The 15,808-nt window shown below is 43.6% G+C and overlaps 1 protein-coding gene across 2 annotated transcripts in view; it reads right to left on the bottom strand.

Moving 5' to 3' along the window:
* The window catches only part of LOC126285405 (1-acyl-sn-glycerol-3-phosphate acyltransferase gamma-like), a 74,695-nt gene that overhangs the window by 42,723 nt on the left and 16,164 nt on the right, over window positions 1-15,808 (bottom strand). For both annotated transcript variants that reach the window (XM_049984756.1, XM_049984755.1), the window contains exons 3-4: window positions 4,935-5,107; window positions 4,682-4,843 (exon numbers count right to left, since the gene is read on the bottom strand). In XM_049984756.1, coding sequence (XP_049840713.1) covers window positions 4,682-4,843; window positions 4,935-5,107 — 335 coding nt within the window. The remainder of the gene's footprint in view (window positions 1-4,681; window positions 4,844-4,934; window positions 5,108-15,808) is intronic.

Here is a 15,808-nt window from a genome sequence, read left to right as displayed (position 1 = left end):
TGCATGTAATTATGCAACAAAGACATTAGTCTTGAGGCAGTTGGACCTTGAGGGTACAATCTGGGAAAACAATTAAGCAACCAACAGAGTCTCACTGCTTCAACTGTCCATAAAGATAGCCACATAGTTGTGGTGCTTATTTAAAATGCCATAAAATATCACATTAAAGGTGGCAGGTGCAAGAGCACAACTTCTCCTGCACTGCACCAAATCTAAGACTACACTGGGCCTCTCCAGTAACCATGGTGGCAGGTGGTTAAAACATTGGATTTGGGGTCGCACATGCTCCACACAAAGTGACTCCAGCACACACTGCATACAGATCCCAAATGGAATTGTTGCTAGTGGACTTCTGGAGAAAGGGTGTTTCAGAGGCAGACAAGTAACAGTATGGTAGGCAGGTAAAGTCAGAGCCACAAGGAACTTACATGCCTGACACATCGCGTGGAGCTGCCACAGGACAATGAGTGGTTCCACAGACTCAGCACAGAGACTGGGTATGGGGCTGGTCTTGTAAGCACCTGTGGCCAGCCTAATCCCTTATGGCGGACAGCATCAATAATCTACAGATAAAGAGGCCTCGCTGACGCATAGACTGTGCATCCATTGTCTGGCCATGAATGAACAAATCCCTGGGAAGTGGAGTGGATGTGCCCTGCCTAATTTGCCTGAAAGAATGAGCTGACTGGGGAAAGAGCTGTGTTTATCAATAACACCACCACTCCTCTGCTCTCTCCTTGGTCACTGGCCTACAAGCGGTAGTCGTTGCAGTTCATTTGGTTCAGAACTGCAGAAGTGGTAGTGGCAGCACTAGATGGGTGACCAGATTGAACTTTTGGAGGAGCAGGAGGCTGCACAATGTCAGCTACTGTGGCCTTGTCTGATGTTCTGCAAGGAAACATAGGCTTCGAAGTAAATGCAGCAACTCAACTGCACTGGCAAATGTAGGTAGTAGTGCTAACACTAGCAACATCCGTTTGTGTAGCAGCACTGGTTTTATGAACTGGCTGTTTAATAACCAATGCAAAGAAGATAGCATACATGGGGGGGGGGGGGGGGCTGCATGACTTTATAAACCTTTTTGGCCTCACCAGAGGGGCCAGTTTTGAAGTTTTAATCTCCTGTAACTTCCATTATTCAAGGAAGACATAGCAGTTCCTGCTCCAAACAGGGTGAGCCCCAGAGCAATTCATACACTTTGGAGGAGATGAACATCTGACGACTTCATGGCCAGTCTTATCACATTTGCCAAAGTGGCTTCTCCCTTACACCCTTGCCCGAAGTACTGGCATTTAAAATAGCACATTGGGTTGGGGAAATAGTTCCACATGGTTAAAAGAAAACCCACCTTAATATTCTCCAGGAGTTTTGTGCTATTAAAAGGGAGGATGAACAAATCGGATTTCATCAGATTGCCTTTCACCATTTTCATGATATTTTGCACATCTACAATGCCTTTCCTGGGCCCACTAATCTTTCAGGTCTTCTTTGGGGATATTAGTGATATCAAGCAGGTCTCTGCACATCGCAACACCTTTGCTGTAGTTTAATGTGGTATGGAGCCCAGCCTCAATGGGATATTCCCCCAAGGTTTTGGGCCTTCTGAGGATTCATCACTTATTGAGAACTTGAGGCTTCGACCAACAATGTCCCATTCCACAAGCGTTTAAAGGATTTTAATGTATGTGCAATCCCCTCTAAACCATTTTGAACAGAAAAAAAGGTGACACTTCTTCAAAACATTCCTCTTTCCTTTTAACCATAAAAAAAACACAAAGACCAGCAGTGTGCATTCTGTTACTCAAGACATTAGAATCCTTAAATATCACCGAGTCTAGAGGACTGGCTACAAGAGCCACCTTATTTAATCTGGTGTTAGTACTCATCAGCTGCCCACCCTTTCCACCGGGAGGAGGAGAATGAGAAAACTTCAAGGGTTCCATTTTGGTCCTGCAAGTAGCTAGGGGAATATGGGTTCACTCAGAGCCCCGTGTGCCTCAGTAAGCATTGTACAGATGGAGAGTGGCAGTTTCCCCAGATGCTACCTGCTAATGACTGTTCCATCTCAACAGCCCCCTTGAAACTGAGGTGTTTATATGGTCACCTATACAGAATGCCATCACACAGACTGACCAAACAGATCTTTGACTGGGTAACCACTACAAACAACAAATGGATGGCAGATGTAAAAAACGACATCTACCAACTTAACATCACAGCAGACACTATAAACGACAATAAAATTCAGAAACATCATTATAAAAAGTGGGGGAATCCCCGGCTCTGTGAGAAGGCGAAGTACGGGGCTAGTCCGGAAGGCACCAGTCGTAAGTCGGACCCCACAGTGGTGGGTGGAGTCTAGTATACGCAACGTCAAAGGCGACGCACAACCATAAACAGGACTTCCACAGTCTACACGAGACTGGACCAATGCTTGATACAATCACAGGAGAACAGAGCGGTTGGCACCACGGTGGTATTGCACAGACACCTAAGAACATTGAGATGGGACCAGCACGTCCTCTTCAGCTGGCAAAGATGAGGGAGCCATGTCAAACGAAGTCTCAAGAAGCAATGAGTGTCCACCATCTTGAGGGGCTGGCCATGAAGGAACTGTTTTCGATAGGGATGGACTGTACGGCGACGACAGAAATGCATGACACACGACTTGGCCACCGAAAACAAAGCCATAGGAGAGAGCCCGTGAGTGCGCCTGGCAGACTGCCCCCTGTAGACAGCATTCTGTAGTGCCCATTATGGAGGATGTGACTTAGATACAAGAATCATCGGCATACGAAGAGGGGGTTACTGTCGGCCTAACAGCTGTCACCACACCATTAATGGCTATGAGAAAGAGAAGGATGCTCAACACGGAACCCTGTGGAACCCCATTTCCTTGCCGATGGGGAGTGCTGTAGGAGGAGCCAACTTGGACCTGAAAAGAGTGACAAGAAAGGAAGTTACGGATAAAAAAGGGCAGAGTGCCAAAAGGCCCCATTCGTGAAGGGTGGTAAGGAAGTGGTGGCATCAGGTGGTGACATACGCTTTATGCAGATCAAAGAAAACTGCAAGGTGGTGTTGCTGATGGGCAAAAGCCGACCGGAAAGCAGACTCCAGGTGGACCAAGTTATCCACCATAGAGCGGCCACAGTAAAAACCACTCTGAGTCAATGACAAAAGGTTGCAGGATTCAAGGATCCAAAACAGCCACCAACTCACCCTTCAAAGATTGATGGGGTGTGACAGAGACTGGGACATCACCAAGATGGTCACAAGCACGCAGGGCATCAGATTGGGAAGCAGAAGAGGTGTCTATGAGCAAAGCACCGGACCGCATTTTACTCATCGATTCCACTTCGTCATACTTATCTTCAATTGTCTCCACAATAAACAAAGGCTTGGTCATGGCAAAACTTCCATCATCCATCCTGGTACAAACCAGGTACCGAGGGAAAGAATTGAACCCAAGATGGTGAGCTTGGCCCTCCTCCCAGGCGGTGGCCAGGGAGGGGAAGGCTGAAGGACCAGAAGGAGTGTCACACAGAATGGCCAGGATGGTGAAGTTTTTGTTGCTTCATGCGCAAGGCATCTGTCCTAGTACCACCCACTCCAAGTAGGGGCTTGCCCCGTGGGCACCACCCAGCCACAGCAAGGTCCATCTAACACAGCGGCCATTGCAGGGAGTTCTAGTGCCCCAAAGTAATGAGCATCGACTCCTGGGCATACACGAGCCATTAACAGCTCAGGTACTAGTAATGTGATCCCTGTTGTTTCAGGGGGCTCAGCCAAGTGGGTACTTAACAGCCTCACCACACAGACTGGGTACCATGCTGGTGACCTAGCAGGAGGGTAGGGCCAGGATGCTAAGGGAAAGGGGAGGGGAGGGGGGGGGGGGGTAGGAACTTGCACCATGGAAACTAGGTAGGGAGTTCATTCCCAAATGGCTCACAATGAATGGCAAATTTTGGAAATGAAGGTCAAACCCCAAGGGGACCGAAATTGCCGAAAAGGAGATGGAAACAGCAAACTAAACAATAGCACAGACCAAAACAAAGCCAGGAGGATAGCCAGGTCAACAAAGAAATCCATTAAAGGGAAAAGAGGGGGCAGAGACAAAGAACGAAGGACAGGGAGGGATGGGAACAGGGATGGTAATGCAGCCCGGAAAGGAAAGGAGACTGCAATAGCTCGGGGCCCTGTGCATGCCACACACGTACCCACAAAAGGACTGTGGACCCCTTGGGCGGCTTATGTCAAGAGGAATGTGGCCTATTCTTTATTGTATTAAAGCCAGTTCTTTCCAAGTGTGCGGCTGCAACAATGTTTACCATGGCAAAACTGTAGGCATCAAGCCTTAATTTGTTATTTTGTACCTCTAGTCAGACATTCTCACACAACTCTCCCTGTGCATGTGTCCCTTGCAACTGCTTGCTCATTTACCATAACATGATACCCAGCAGAATGGTATTTCCTTCCCTCAACATTTTAATGTACAAGATGTGTGTTCTATGCTTTTGACTATTTTCACTTCTGGATACATTTAATAAACTGTCTGTAAGGTACTTAGGGAATTAGGGAGACTGAAAAAGTTATTCTGCTGATTGTGACTTATCTGCTACAGAGCCTTTAGGGTGAAATTTTAAATCAAATAATTATGAACATACAGATTCCATAAACTTACCCACATGGGATCTGGATACTCTACAAGTTCTCTTAGCTGTCTGCCAATGGTTTCCTTATCTTTTTCCCAGTTTCTATCAAGAAACACACATTCACCAAATTTGAATGCCCACCCCATAGTTGGAACATACTGGATTGATTTCTTGGCAAAAGTTTTACAATTCTGAAAACAAAATAAAACAAAACTCATGAAACTTCAGCTAGGAAACTATGACCTAATATGCCATGAACAAAGCTTTACTACAATTTCTCACCGCCAGCATATGTATTCGATCACAGAAAAGCAGGCCCATAAGCCAATCAATTTCATATCGATGGTTCATGCATAAATAGCCATGCTCTTTTCCATAATACTTCTCAAAGTCATCTTTATTTATGTAAATTATCAGATCAGTACTGCCCCACCACTCCGCAACAAACAATAACTCTGCAACACAAAATTATTACAGGAATAACCATGTAAAGTTATAACAATAAATACCAAATTTTGTTCATTTTGAAACATCTTAAGTATGTGAAATAACGCAGGCCAACAAAAAAATTTTTTTAAAATCTTCTTTTGCTTTTATAGCTGATCTTTATAGATTTTTATGAGCTGAATCCAAATTTAGCCTTTTTTTGTATCATCCATAGTTTTCAAGCAATATGCTTTTTATTATATAGTATAAAAATCCTATGCTATATGGTACATGGGGAAATTAGTGAAACACTTTGTTACAACATAAGCATGGTTTGTATTTACAGTAAGCTACTTAAAACAATGTGTGTTAATAGAAGTTTCACTTGTCAGCTGGAATTGGTTTGTATTTTCTTTCCCTTTTTTCTTTGAAGCTTCTTGTGTAGTTTTTTCTACAATGAGTGGCTTGCTGAGCTTCTCACTGAAGTGACCAACAGCAGTCCCCCCATCATGTTGGTGTTTCAGCAGCCTTGGTAGTGTTTTTTCATCACTTTAATGTCCTGGTGAAACCACTCTCCTTGCTCCTCACTAACATCTCCCATACTGTCCAGGAAGTAATCAAGGTGACTGTTCAAAAAGTGAACTTTCAGGCTCATTAAACACCCTTAAGTTCTAAACTTCTTTAACATTGTAGCTATAATAACAAAATATTCTGGGTCTTTTCCATGTCCTAAGAACTTTTTAATGACTTGCTTGAATGATACCCATGCTTCTTGCTCATTTAAGGTCATTTTGGATTCAAAATTAACATCAAACATCAATTTTCTAATGTCAAGTCTGACAAAGAGAACTCCTTTTAGCTTAGCTTCTGAAAGGTGAGGAATCTTTTGGCTAAGATACTTAAAACTTGGTCCATCTTTAGGCAAAGCCTTTACAAACTGTTTCATTAGGCCTAACTTTATAAGTAGAGGTGGTAGTAGTAGGTTTTTTTGGATCTACAAGGTTTTTGCGTAGAATGTTTTTCTCACCAGGTTTTAAAGACTCTCTCACAGGCCTGTTTTTTCTGTATCAGTGTTGATCACTAGCCCTACTCTCCAATTCAGACATAAACATGGAAATTTGGTAAAGCCACCTTGCTGACAAAGGAGCATGCATGTTAATTAGATTGCCACATATCATCCAACCATGAGCAGAATAGCCTATTTTATTTAGCACTATTTCTAGGTTTTCATAGCTTTCTTTCATATGTACAGAAGCACCCATGTTAGCATTGTGTAATAAAACAGCCTTTAAACTAATTTTGGATCAATAAACAGCCTCCAGTCTTCCTTTTTGTATTCAATACCAAACTCATTCATCAGACCGGAAATGTCTGAGCAGTACACAAAATCACCTTCTTGTTGAAAAAATTTGGAAAATTGCTGCTCTTTCTTTCTATACATGCTGCTCTTTCTTTCTATACATATATATGCTGGTCTACTGCCAATAGTTCTTTTCTTTTAACCTAGTGCCAAGCAATTCAGCTTTTTCTTTTGTTAAGCCCAGATCCCTAACCAAAGCGTTAAGCTCAGTCTGAGTAAACAATTTGGGCTCTAGGCTTCCTGTATTACAATGGAATTCATCATCACATGGTTCATCTAAATCAGATCATACATCGGAAAATACTTCTGTTGGAATAAAATTTAAATCATCTGGTGGTTCAGGAACCAGCAAATCTACACTATGCTCTACTGGTCAGATGGCAGATGGAAGGTTAGGGTAGCTTATTACATTCTTGTTTTCCGAATTATGACCAGTAATATCAACACTGCAAAAGTAGCAATCATCAGAATGATTTCTTGGCTCCCTCCACATCATAGTAACAGCAAATCTAAAGGTTTTTTTGCTCCTTTTTGGACCATTTTCTCAAATCTTCAACACACACATAACATACCTTATGCAGCGCCCAAGATTTATCTTGATCACCAAGTTTAGATCCAAAGTATGATAGATAAAGCTTGTTCACAAAGTCTGTAATGTTTCTTTGGTGTTTTTTAATCACAAATATAACAAGAACTGTCAGCAGAGTTTTTACAACCACAATGAGACATTGTATGGAGCACATGCACAGGAAACGAGAAAGTGAGGATAGGTTGACAGTAAACAAAACACCATCTGTTAACACAAAAATAGAATCAAACTTTTTCTGCCAGCAAATGTTTTTTCAGCGGTGCTACCAACATCATCTACATTCATTACACCTCATTTTTAAATTATTTTAGCTATATAAAAGGTGTTAAATTATTTTAAAATCGCTTAATTTAATAAATTTAACTGAAAATGTGAAGAAATGGTTGGTGATACAGTTTTTTAAGTATCATATTTGGAGTTCCTGCCCTAAAAAACTTAATATGGTATTTTTAGCAAAAAAAGTTTTTCCACTGTTGGCCTGTGTAATTAAGATATGTGCCAATACAGGCAGCTCCAGTATTTTCTTTTCAGTAATGGCCAAACATGTTGCTATCAAACAAGTAATACCTCTTTATTGATCACAATAAAATGTATCTCAGATGTGGTTCCTACTCGGTGATAGAAACAAAGAACATATAATGACACACTTCCGTTAAGCGAAATCTATATAAAAGCTTTATATATAGAGTTTGGAAATCTATGAAAAATTAATTATAGCTTTATAGCAGCAGATGTTTGTTGAGGTAAATCAGAGTTCAATTTAGTATTACAACAGTTACTTAGTTATTTTATAGGGTGAAGCAACTAACTTTTTCACTTCAAATAAATTTTAACACAATGATATTTGTAAGTGTTTTTACCAAGAGAAACAGCCTCAAGGAAATCATAAAATAATTGCCTGCTGTTGCTTCAGCCACACTTATCACCAAATTAAAGATTTTTTCCAAATCATAAAATACTGTTTTTGGCTCCAGAGTAGAGCTCTTCATGAGGCAAATATTTCACAGAACTGAAGAAACAAAAATGGTCAAAAAATGTATTTAAAATTATGTTTCCTCTGCTTGGTTGATAAACTGGGAGGTCAGAGGACAGTGTTAGTTCATCCACAAATAGTGATATCCACGGAGTTCGTGTTCTGTTGGAAGTACATAGGAGTGGTAATATTGAGGCACTGAAGCAGTACTGAGGGCAGAGCTTAGAAAGAATTTACAGAGTGTAAGAATCAGACCAGTACATACATCAGAGCAGACAAGGGATCTCTCATGGTTCATTCAAATGTCAAGAGAAACCTCACTCCGCATCCAACCCACACCATCCAGATGAAAGGTAAAGACAGTTACAGAGCAAAGAATGTCTTCAAGTCAGCAGATTTGGAACAGTAAAAGTAAGAAAGCTAAAAACATAATGGATATCAACTGGACTGTCAATAATAAAAACAACAGAAGACAAATAGGTAAAGCACACATGGGACTCTGTATGTGGCAGGTGCCACCCTGCCCATGGCTGTCCCACCCTTGCTCCAGTGCAGTCAAGACGTTAAGGAGCACTCACCATTCAACAGAATACTACATCTAAAATAGAAAATACAATGCAAGACAAAAGGAGGCAAACCACGTCTAACAGCTATGAGTAAGAGAGGGATGAAACAGCAAGGTGATCAAGAAAGTAATGTCGGCAGCTCCCAGAACCAATACGCAGCAGGGGACGCCCCAACCCAACCACTCTGCCTGACTCAAAGGTAGCTTAAAATCTTATACCTGAAAATAAAATTCACCTTCACAGAGAAAACAGACCCAGTTACACCACTTGTAAATAATCTGCCAGTATTTGAAGCACAGAATGGAAGGCAAGAAGGGGGCATTTCACCACATTAAGAGCTAATGACTAAGCCTCTACATCTACGAAATGGGGGTGTCTCATTAAGTAAAATGAAACTATGGGTTAGCCTAGTATGACCAATATGGAGTCAACATAGGGCAGTGGATTCCTTCTAGGAGGGACAGAAGGAAGAGTTCCTTGCAGCAGCAGTAATCCTATTGATAGTGCGGAGTTCATAAGAGAGGGCAGCAGCCAATCAGATGTTGCTCTCTCTCTCTCTCTCTCTCTCTCTCTCTCTCTCTCTCTCTCTCTCTCTCTCCCCCCCCCCCCCCCTCCAAGTGAGCAGAGGTCTTAGGTCTGCACATCTACACCTGGAACTGAAAACGAATGGGAGGCAAGTAATTTCTTCACTAGCCAAATGGCCAGCCAGTTCAGTCCCAAGGATACCTACAGACTTGGGACCCAGAGGACAACCAAGCAGTCAGTATGGCTAAATTCAGTGACCACAGGGCGACAAGAGTAACAGTGTTCAGTGGTCTGAAGATTGCGCACTAAGTCATTACATATTAAAAAGTGGTCAACAGAGGCCTGCTAATGGCTACCAAGCTCTGCTGTAAAAACACTGCATGTTCCTGGCAATGAATGGCAGGGGATGTGAAAGCATTTCCCATCTTACCTAGAGTTTTTGATCCATCTGTGTAAGATATGGTAGTGCCCTGAAACTCCTGAAGAGCTCAACGAAACAGATGCTGAAAGATCATGGGGGTAAACTTTAGGACCCTGAAATTAGATCGGTCCTAACTTGTGGTCTGGACACCAACAAAGAGGGGGACAGCAGGGGGCAAGAAGAAACACAAGAAGCATATTCCAGGAAGGCGGGGCAATATACTGGCAGAGGAATGCAAGGCATTAGAACTGGCAATCTCAACCAAGCACAGCTATCAGTAGGTCGATGCCTCTTGTATGCAAAAAGAATGTGATTCATTGAATGATCAGGGAACTGTCGAATGGCAACTGCATAGGAGACAGTGATTTAGTACCATTTGAACTGAGGCAGTAAGATCCTGACTTTGGCAAGGAGACTACCTGAAGGATTAGTCTGTAAGGCACCAGTCACCACTCAAACTCCATGACAGACTAGGTCTAACAGTTAACAAAGCCAGAGGTGCTGCCAAGCCATAAAGCTGGCAACTCTGGTCCTGTCAGGATGAGACCAGGGCCCTGTAATTATGGAGAAGAGCAACATGATCTGTACTCCAAGAGACGGGGCAAGGAAGCTTCCACATACAATCTTTAGTTGACAAAAATGGGAGAACAGTTCAGCTTATTATCAAAAAGAAGGCCCATAAACTGGGATTGTCCAACAACTTCCAAGTGCCAGATATCCAAGTCAAGTTCCAGGCCAGGATGGGCCATGTTATGACAAATACATGGACCACTTTTTTTGCATGAGAGAACTGGAAACTGAGAAAGGGTCCATGCACAGCCCCATCAGATGGCACCTTAAAGCTAGTGTCCAACCAAGGCTATTGAGTGGAAGCTGTACCAAATAGAAAAGTTGTCAATATACAGTGGTCTGACAGAGGTCACTAGCCCACTAATGGTGATGAGGACGAGTATGACAAACAGGACAGGTCAATGCCATTCTCCTTGTCCCGTGGAGAGCTGGGTGAAGCATCCCACGGAACACTAAACAACCAGCTGATAAAAACTAATTAATAAAAATCAATTAGGAGTCTCACAAGCCACAGTTATGGAGGTTAAGTAAAAGGTTACGGTGCCAAGCAGTCTCTTATGAGTTTTATAGGTCAAAAAGCTTGCAATGAGAAGTTGGCATTTAAAAAGAGCCTCTCAGATTTCTTTTTCAAACTGGATTGTCCCTCCCGGAAACCACATAATAGTGGGACAAAAGTTGAAGACTTTAGTACATTGCATAATCTGTGTGCAACCATCCGTTCAAGCTGTTTGTGGAGCATGTTGGTGAGACTAATAGGTTGATAGCTGTCGAGAGACATTGGGTTTTTGCCTGGCTTATGAACTGGGACGACGATACTAGGAAGCAAATGTGAAAGGAAGACACCTTCGAGCCAAACGTGGTGAAAAACCCTGAGTAGATGCAGCTTTGAATAACATTCCAGTGTTCACACATCCCATTATGAATTGAATCAGGGCCCGGAGTCATATTGTGAGATGAGATGCACCTGAAGCAGTTCCCTGACAATCAAAGGCTCATTATATGATTCAGATGGCGAAGGTTGAAACATATCAGGACGTTTTCAACTTCTTTTTCAATAGCAGAAGGGTAGCTGGATAAGAGAGGACAATGATTGTGTTGCGCAGTGGATCGTAAGGCATTCAGCAAGAACTGATGCAGTATAAAAATCACCCTAAAGGACAAGACCTGCAACAGTTGATGCTCAGAGGTGTCCAGCAGACAATGGAGCTTGGCCCACACCTGGAATGAAGAGGTTTATGTTCTCAGGGAGGAGACAATGTGCCCACCATTCCTTCTTACTGCATTCAATTAGATAGCAAGCCTTCACACGAAGTCAATGAATAGTTATAAGGTTGTCAATGCAATTGATGGGGCAAAGGAAACAGCAGAGGCAAACAACTGCCAGTAGCCATTTCAAAGCACTCAGTGTGTCAAGATCACTGGAAAGTGGTCGCTGTCACAAAGGTCATCATGCAGTGAAGCCACGAGACTGAAGGAACAGATAATTAGATTGATAGCTGAAAAGATACCATTAATGATACTACAGTGGTATGATTAACATCTTGAGAAGACATAGATCATGGTTGGTAAGAAGCTGGTCAAGCAGAAGGCCCCTACAACATGCCAAAGGTAATGGTAGGGATTGGGGGGGGGGGGGGGGGGGGGGAGTTGTTGGATTAAAGTGGTCAACTAGAAGTATGTAAACAATGCAAATTTTGGTCCTTGAAAATGTTTGCACTCGCACCTCTATTGTTTCCAAAGTGTTATGAAGTGGAGTCCATTGGATGAGCACATCTGTGTCATGAAGAGGTCCCTGCAGATGCCCTCTCAGGGCCAGTGCAATTCTGACAGAAGGTATGATAACCGTGTAAGATTGGAAATGGTCGGCAGGGAAGTGTGTTTCTTTTAGAACAATGCACATTGCAGAAGAAAAGGAAATACAGTATTGTAGTTATAGTAGGTGATGTTAGTATGCATTACAGTTCCACTGAATAATAACATTGCAGGTGTCCATGTTAGGCGTAAAGGGGCCAGGAGAACTAGTCACACTCCTCGATCACCGCCTGTAACTAATGGCAATGGAATCACATCAATGAGCATAGTGAACATTGGTTCAGAAACCATAGGCGCGTGCAATCGAGTGTATACCTGTCCCTTTTCCCCCCTAAGGTAAGTCTTTCCACTCCCGGGATTGGAATGACTCCTTACCCTCTTCCTTAAAACCCACATTCTTTCGTCTTTCCCTCTCCTTCCCTCTTTTCTGATGAAACAACCATGGGCTGCAAAAGCTTGAAGTTTGTGTGTGTGTTTTTTTACTGTGTCTATCTACAAGTGCTTTCTCGTTTGGTAAGTCGCAGCATCTTTTTTAATATATTTTTCCTGTGTGGAATGTTTCTTTACAGAGAGAGAGAGAGAGAGAGAGAGAGAGAGAGAGAGAGAGAGAGAGAGAGAGAGAGGTATGACTGATGCATAGGTGGCATAAGATAGTGGACTCTTTCTGAGAGCAGCGGAAGGAACAGTGCCTAACTGCAGTAGTCTTCTTCATTTTGCACAGTTTACTACAGAGAGCAGTAGCGCACCAGACGTCATTCCACTGCTGAGCAAAGAAAGATTTGATGTGTATCTGCATATCTGCACCTGGGATCATGAAAGGGAATGGTGAAAGCATCTGCCTCTCTAGCCAAATGGTCAACTAGTTAATTCCCTCGGATGCTCACATGACTTGGGACCCACAGGAAGACAACAGACCAGGTAACAGACAAGGGCAGAGAGAAGATCATGGATAGCAGAGACCAAAGCATGAGAGTAGCATTGATCTATAGCCTGCAAGCTACTCATTAAGTCTGTACATATTAAAACACTGTGGACTGAGGCCTAAGAAACAAAATGGAGGACCCTGGTAACAGCTAGCAGCTCTGCTGTGAACACACTACATAAAGCAGCAGTACATGGTGTTCTAGGCCAGTAGTAGATGTAAAAGCAAATCCCACCTTATCTATAATTTTGGAGCTATCAGTGGAGAAAACGGTAGCACTCTGGAACACTTCAAGGACGGAACAAACAAGATGCCAGAAGTGTCATAGGAGTGACAGAGACCTTAAGACTGTGGAATAGTTTAGTCCTGATTCGTTGGTTGGTTGGTTGGTTGGTTGGTTTAAAAGAGGGAGGGGGTCCAAACTGTTACGTCTTTGGTCCCTCATTCCAATTAAAATCATTCCGCAAGGGCGGGAGTAAAACAATCAAGACATACAAAACACAGCTGGAAGAAAGGAGAAAAACACAAAAATGACAGAAGTGCTACAAACACAGAAATGGACAAAATCGGGCAAAAAAAAAAAAAAAAAAAAAAAAAAAACCATAGAGACACGCAAGAAACATATAGAAAAGATCAAAACAAGAGAGCAGATTATCATGACTGGTTGACCAAGAGAATAAGAAGCAGAAGCCAACCACTCTGCAACACATTAAAACCCCCACCCTAAAAGCACCAGGGTGGAGGACACTAAAACTTAGATCAAATAATAAAACCAGGACTCATGAATAAAATGTAAAACTAAAGCTGTTGTTGAGGCATTTTCACCCAACGCCGAAGGTAGGGTGCTGGGAAAATTAAAAGTCTGCCGCAGAGCGGCTAGAAGTGGACAGTCCAGCAAGAGATGGATGACCGTCACTTGTGCGCCACAGCCATATCAAGATGGGTCCTCACAATGGAGGGGGTAACCATGCGTTAGCCACGTATGGCCAATGCGGAGCTGGCAGAGGCCAACTGAATCCCTGCAAGAGGACCGCAAAGAAGACTTCCACACATTCATAGTCTCCTTAATGACGCACTGTTTGTTGTGCATACGGTTAAGCCATTCCATCTCCCAAAGCTGAAAAATCCTGTTGTGTAAGACAGAATGCAAGTCAGTTTCAGAGATGCCCATCTCCAGAAGCAGTATCCGTGTAGCCTGTCTGGCCAGCCTGTAAGCAAGTTCATTGCCTGGGATTTCGACGTGTCCTGGGGTCCACAGAAACACCACTGAACGACGGGACTGTTCCAGGGTATAGATGGGACTCCTGAATGGATGCTAATAAAGGATGGTGAGGGTAGCACTGGTCGATAGCTTGTAGGCTGCTCAAGGGGTCAGTACATAAGAGAAATGACTCACTAGGGCATGAGTGGATGTGCTCAATAGCACGAGATATGGCCGCCAGCTCTGCAGTGAAAACACTGCAGCCATCTGGCAAGGAGTGCTGTTCAATACGTCCTCCATGAACATACACAAAGCATACACGACCATCAATCATCAAGCCTCAGTGTAAACCACTTCACGGCCCTGGCACATGTTGAGAATCAAGAGGAAGTGATAGTGGAAAGCCGTACGGTTAACATAGTCCTTAGGGCCATGCGAAAGGTCCGGAAGAATCTGCAGCATACGTGTACACCATGGAGATGTACGTGAATGGACCTCAAGAAGAGATGGTAACGGAAAGGACTCCAGTTCAGACAGAAGGGACCGGACGTGAACTGCAATCATAAGCCATGACCTGGGGGCCGATGCAGGAGATGAACTGCCATGGTTGGGAAAAGGTGATGGAAAATCAATTGCACAGGAGAAACTACGAATGTGTGCAACATAACTGGCAAGCAGTTGTGCATGCCTAACCTTCAATGGAGGGACTCCGGCTCCATCAGGACTGGACACTGGACTCGTTCTAAAAGCTCCCGCCGCTAGGCGAATGCCACAGGTGTGCACTGGCTCTGTAGAACTGCAGCAGCATAGAGCGATCTGCACCCCAGTTGATGTTGCTCAGGCAGCAGAGGGCATTTAAGTGCGGCCAGCACACCCACTTAAGCTGACGAAGGTGAGGTAGCCAAGTCAATCGGGAGTCGAAAAACAGTCCTAAGAATCGATACGTCTCCACTACAGTGAGCGGATCATCATTAAGGTTAAGTTCTCGTTCTGGATGAATGGTGCGATGCAGACAGAAATGCACAACACACAACTTCCCAGCAGAAAACTGGAAAGTGTGGGCTACAGCCGATGACTACACCTCATGAATGGCTCCATGTAGGCGCCGCTCAGCAACACCAGTACTGGAGGAGCAGTACTAAATGCAGAAGTCATCCACATACAGAGAAGATGAAACCGACAGTCCCACAGCTGCTGCTAGACCGTTAATAGCCACTAAAAATAGAGACACACTCAATATGGAGCCCTGTGGAACACCACTCTCCTGAATACGGGGGGAACTGTGGGAAGTGCCAACTTGGACACGGAAAGTACAGAGCAACAGGAAGTTTTGGATAAAAATCGGGAGTGGGCCCAAGAGACACCACTCATACAATGTGTCAAGGATATGATGATGATGACAGGTCGTGTAGTATGCTCTATGCAAGTCAACCAGATGTTGGCGTCTAGAAAAGGCTGTCTGGATGGCAGACTCAAGGGACACAAGATTATCAGTTGTAGAGCTACCATGGCAGAGGCCGCCCTGACATGGAGCCAGTAGACCACTTGGCTCCAGGACCCAACACAACCACCGACACGCCATACATTCCAGCAGCTTACAGAGAAAGTTCATGAGGATGATGGGCCAGTAGCTATCAAATCAAGTGGGTTTTGACCGGGTTTGAGCATCAGAATGATGGTTCTCTCCCGCTATTGTGATGGAAAGACACCATCGCACCAGATCCTGTTGAAGATGACGAGGAGATGTCACTTTTAGTAAGCTGAGAGATGTTTAATCATCTGACTGTGGAT

This window comes from Schistocerca gregaria, chromosome 8, assembly GCF_023897955.1.
Source record: "Schistocerca gregaria isolate iqSchGreg1 chromosome 8, iqSchGreg1.2, whole genome shotgun sequence".
NCBI classification, from domain to species: Eukaryota; Metazoa; Arthropoda; class Insecta; order Orthoptera; family Acrididae; genus Schistocerca; species Schistocerca gregaria.
This window is presented reverse-complemented; position numbering and strand designations above follow the sequence as displayed.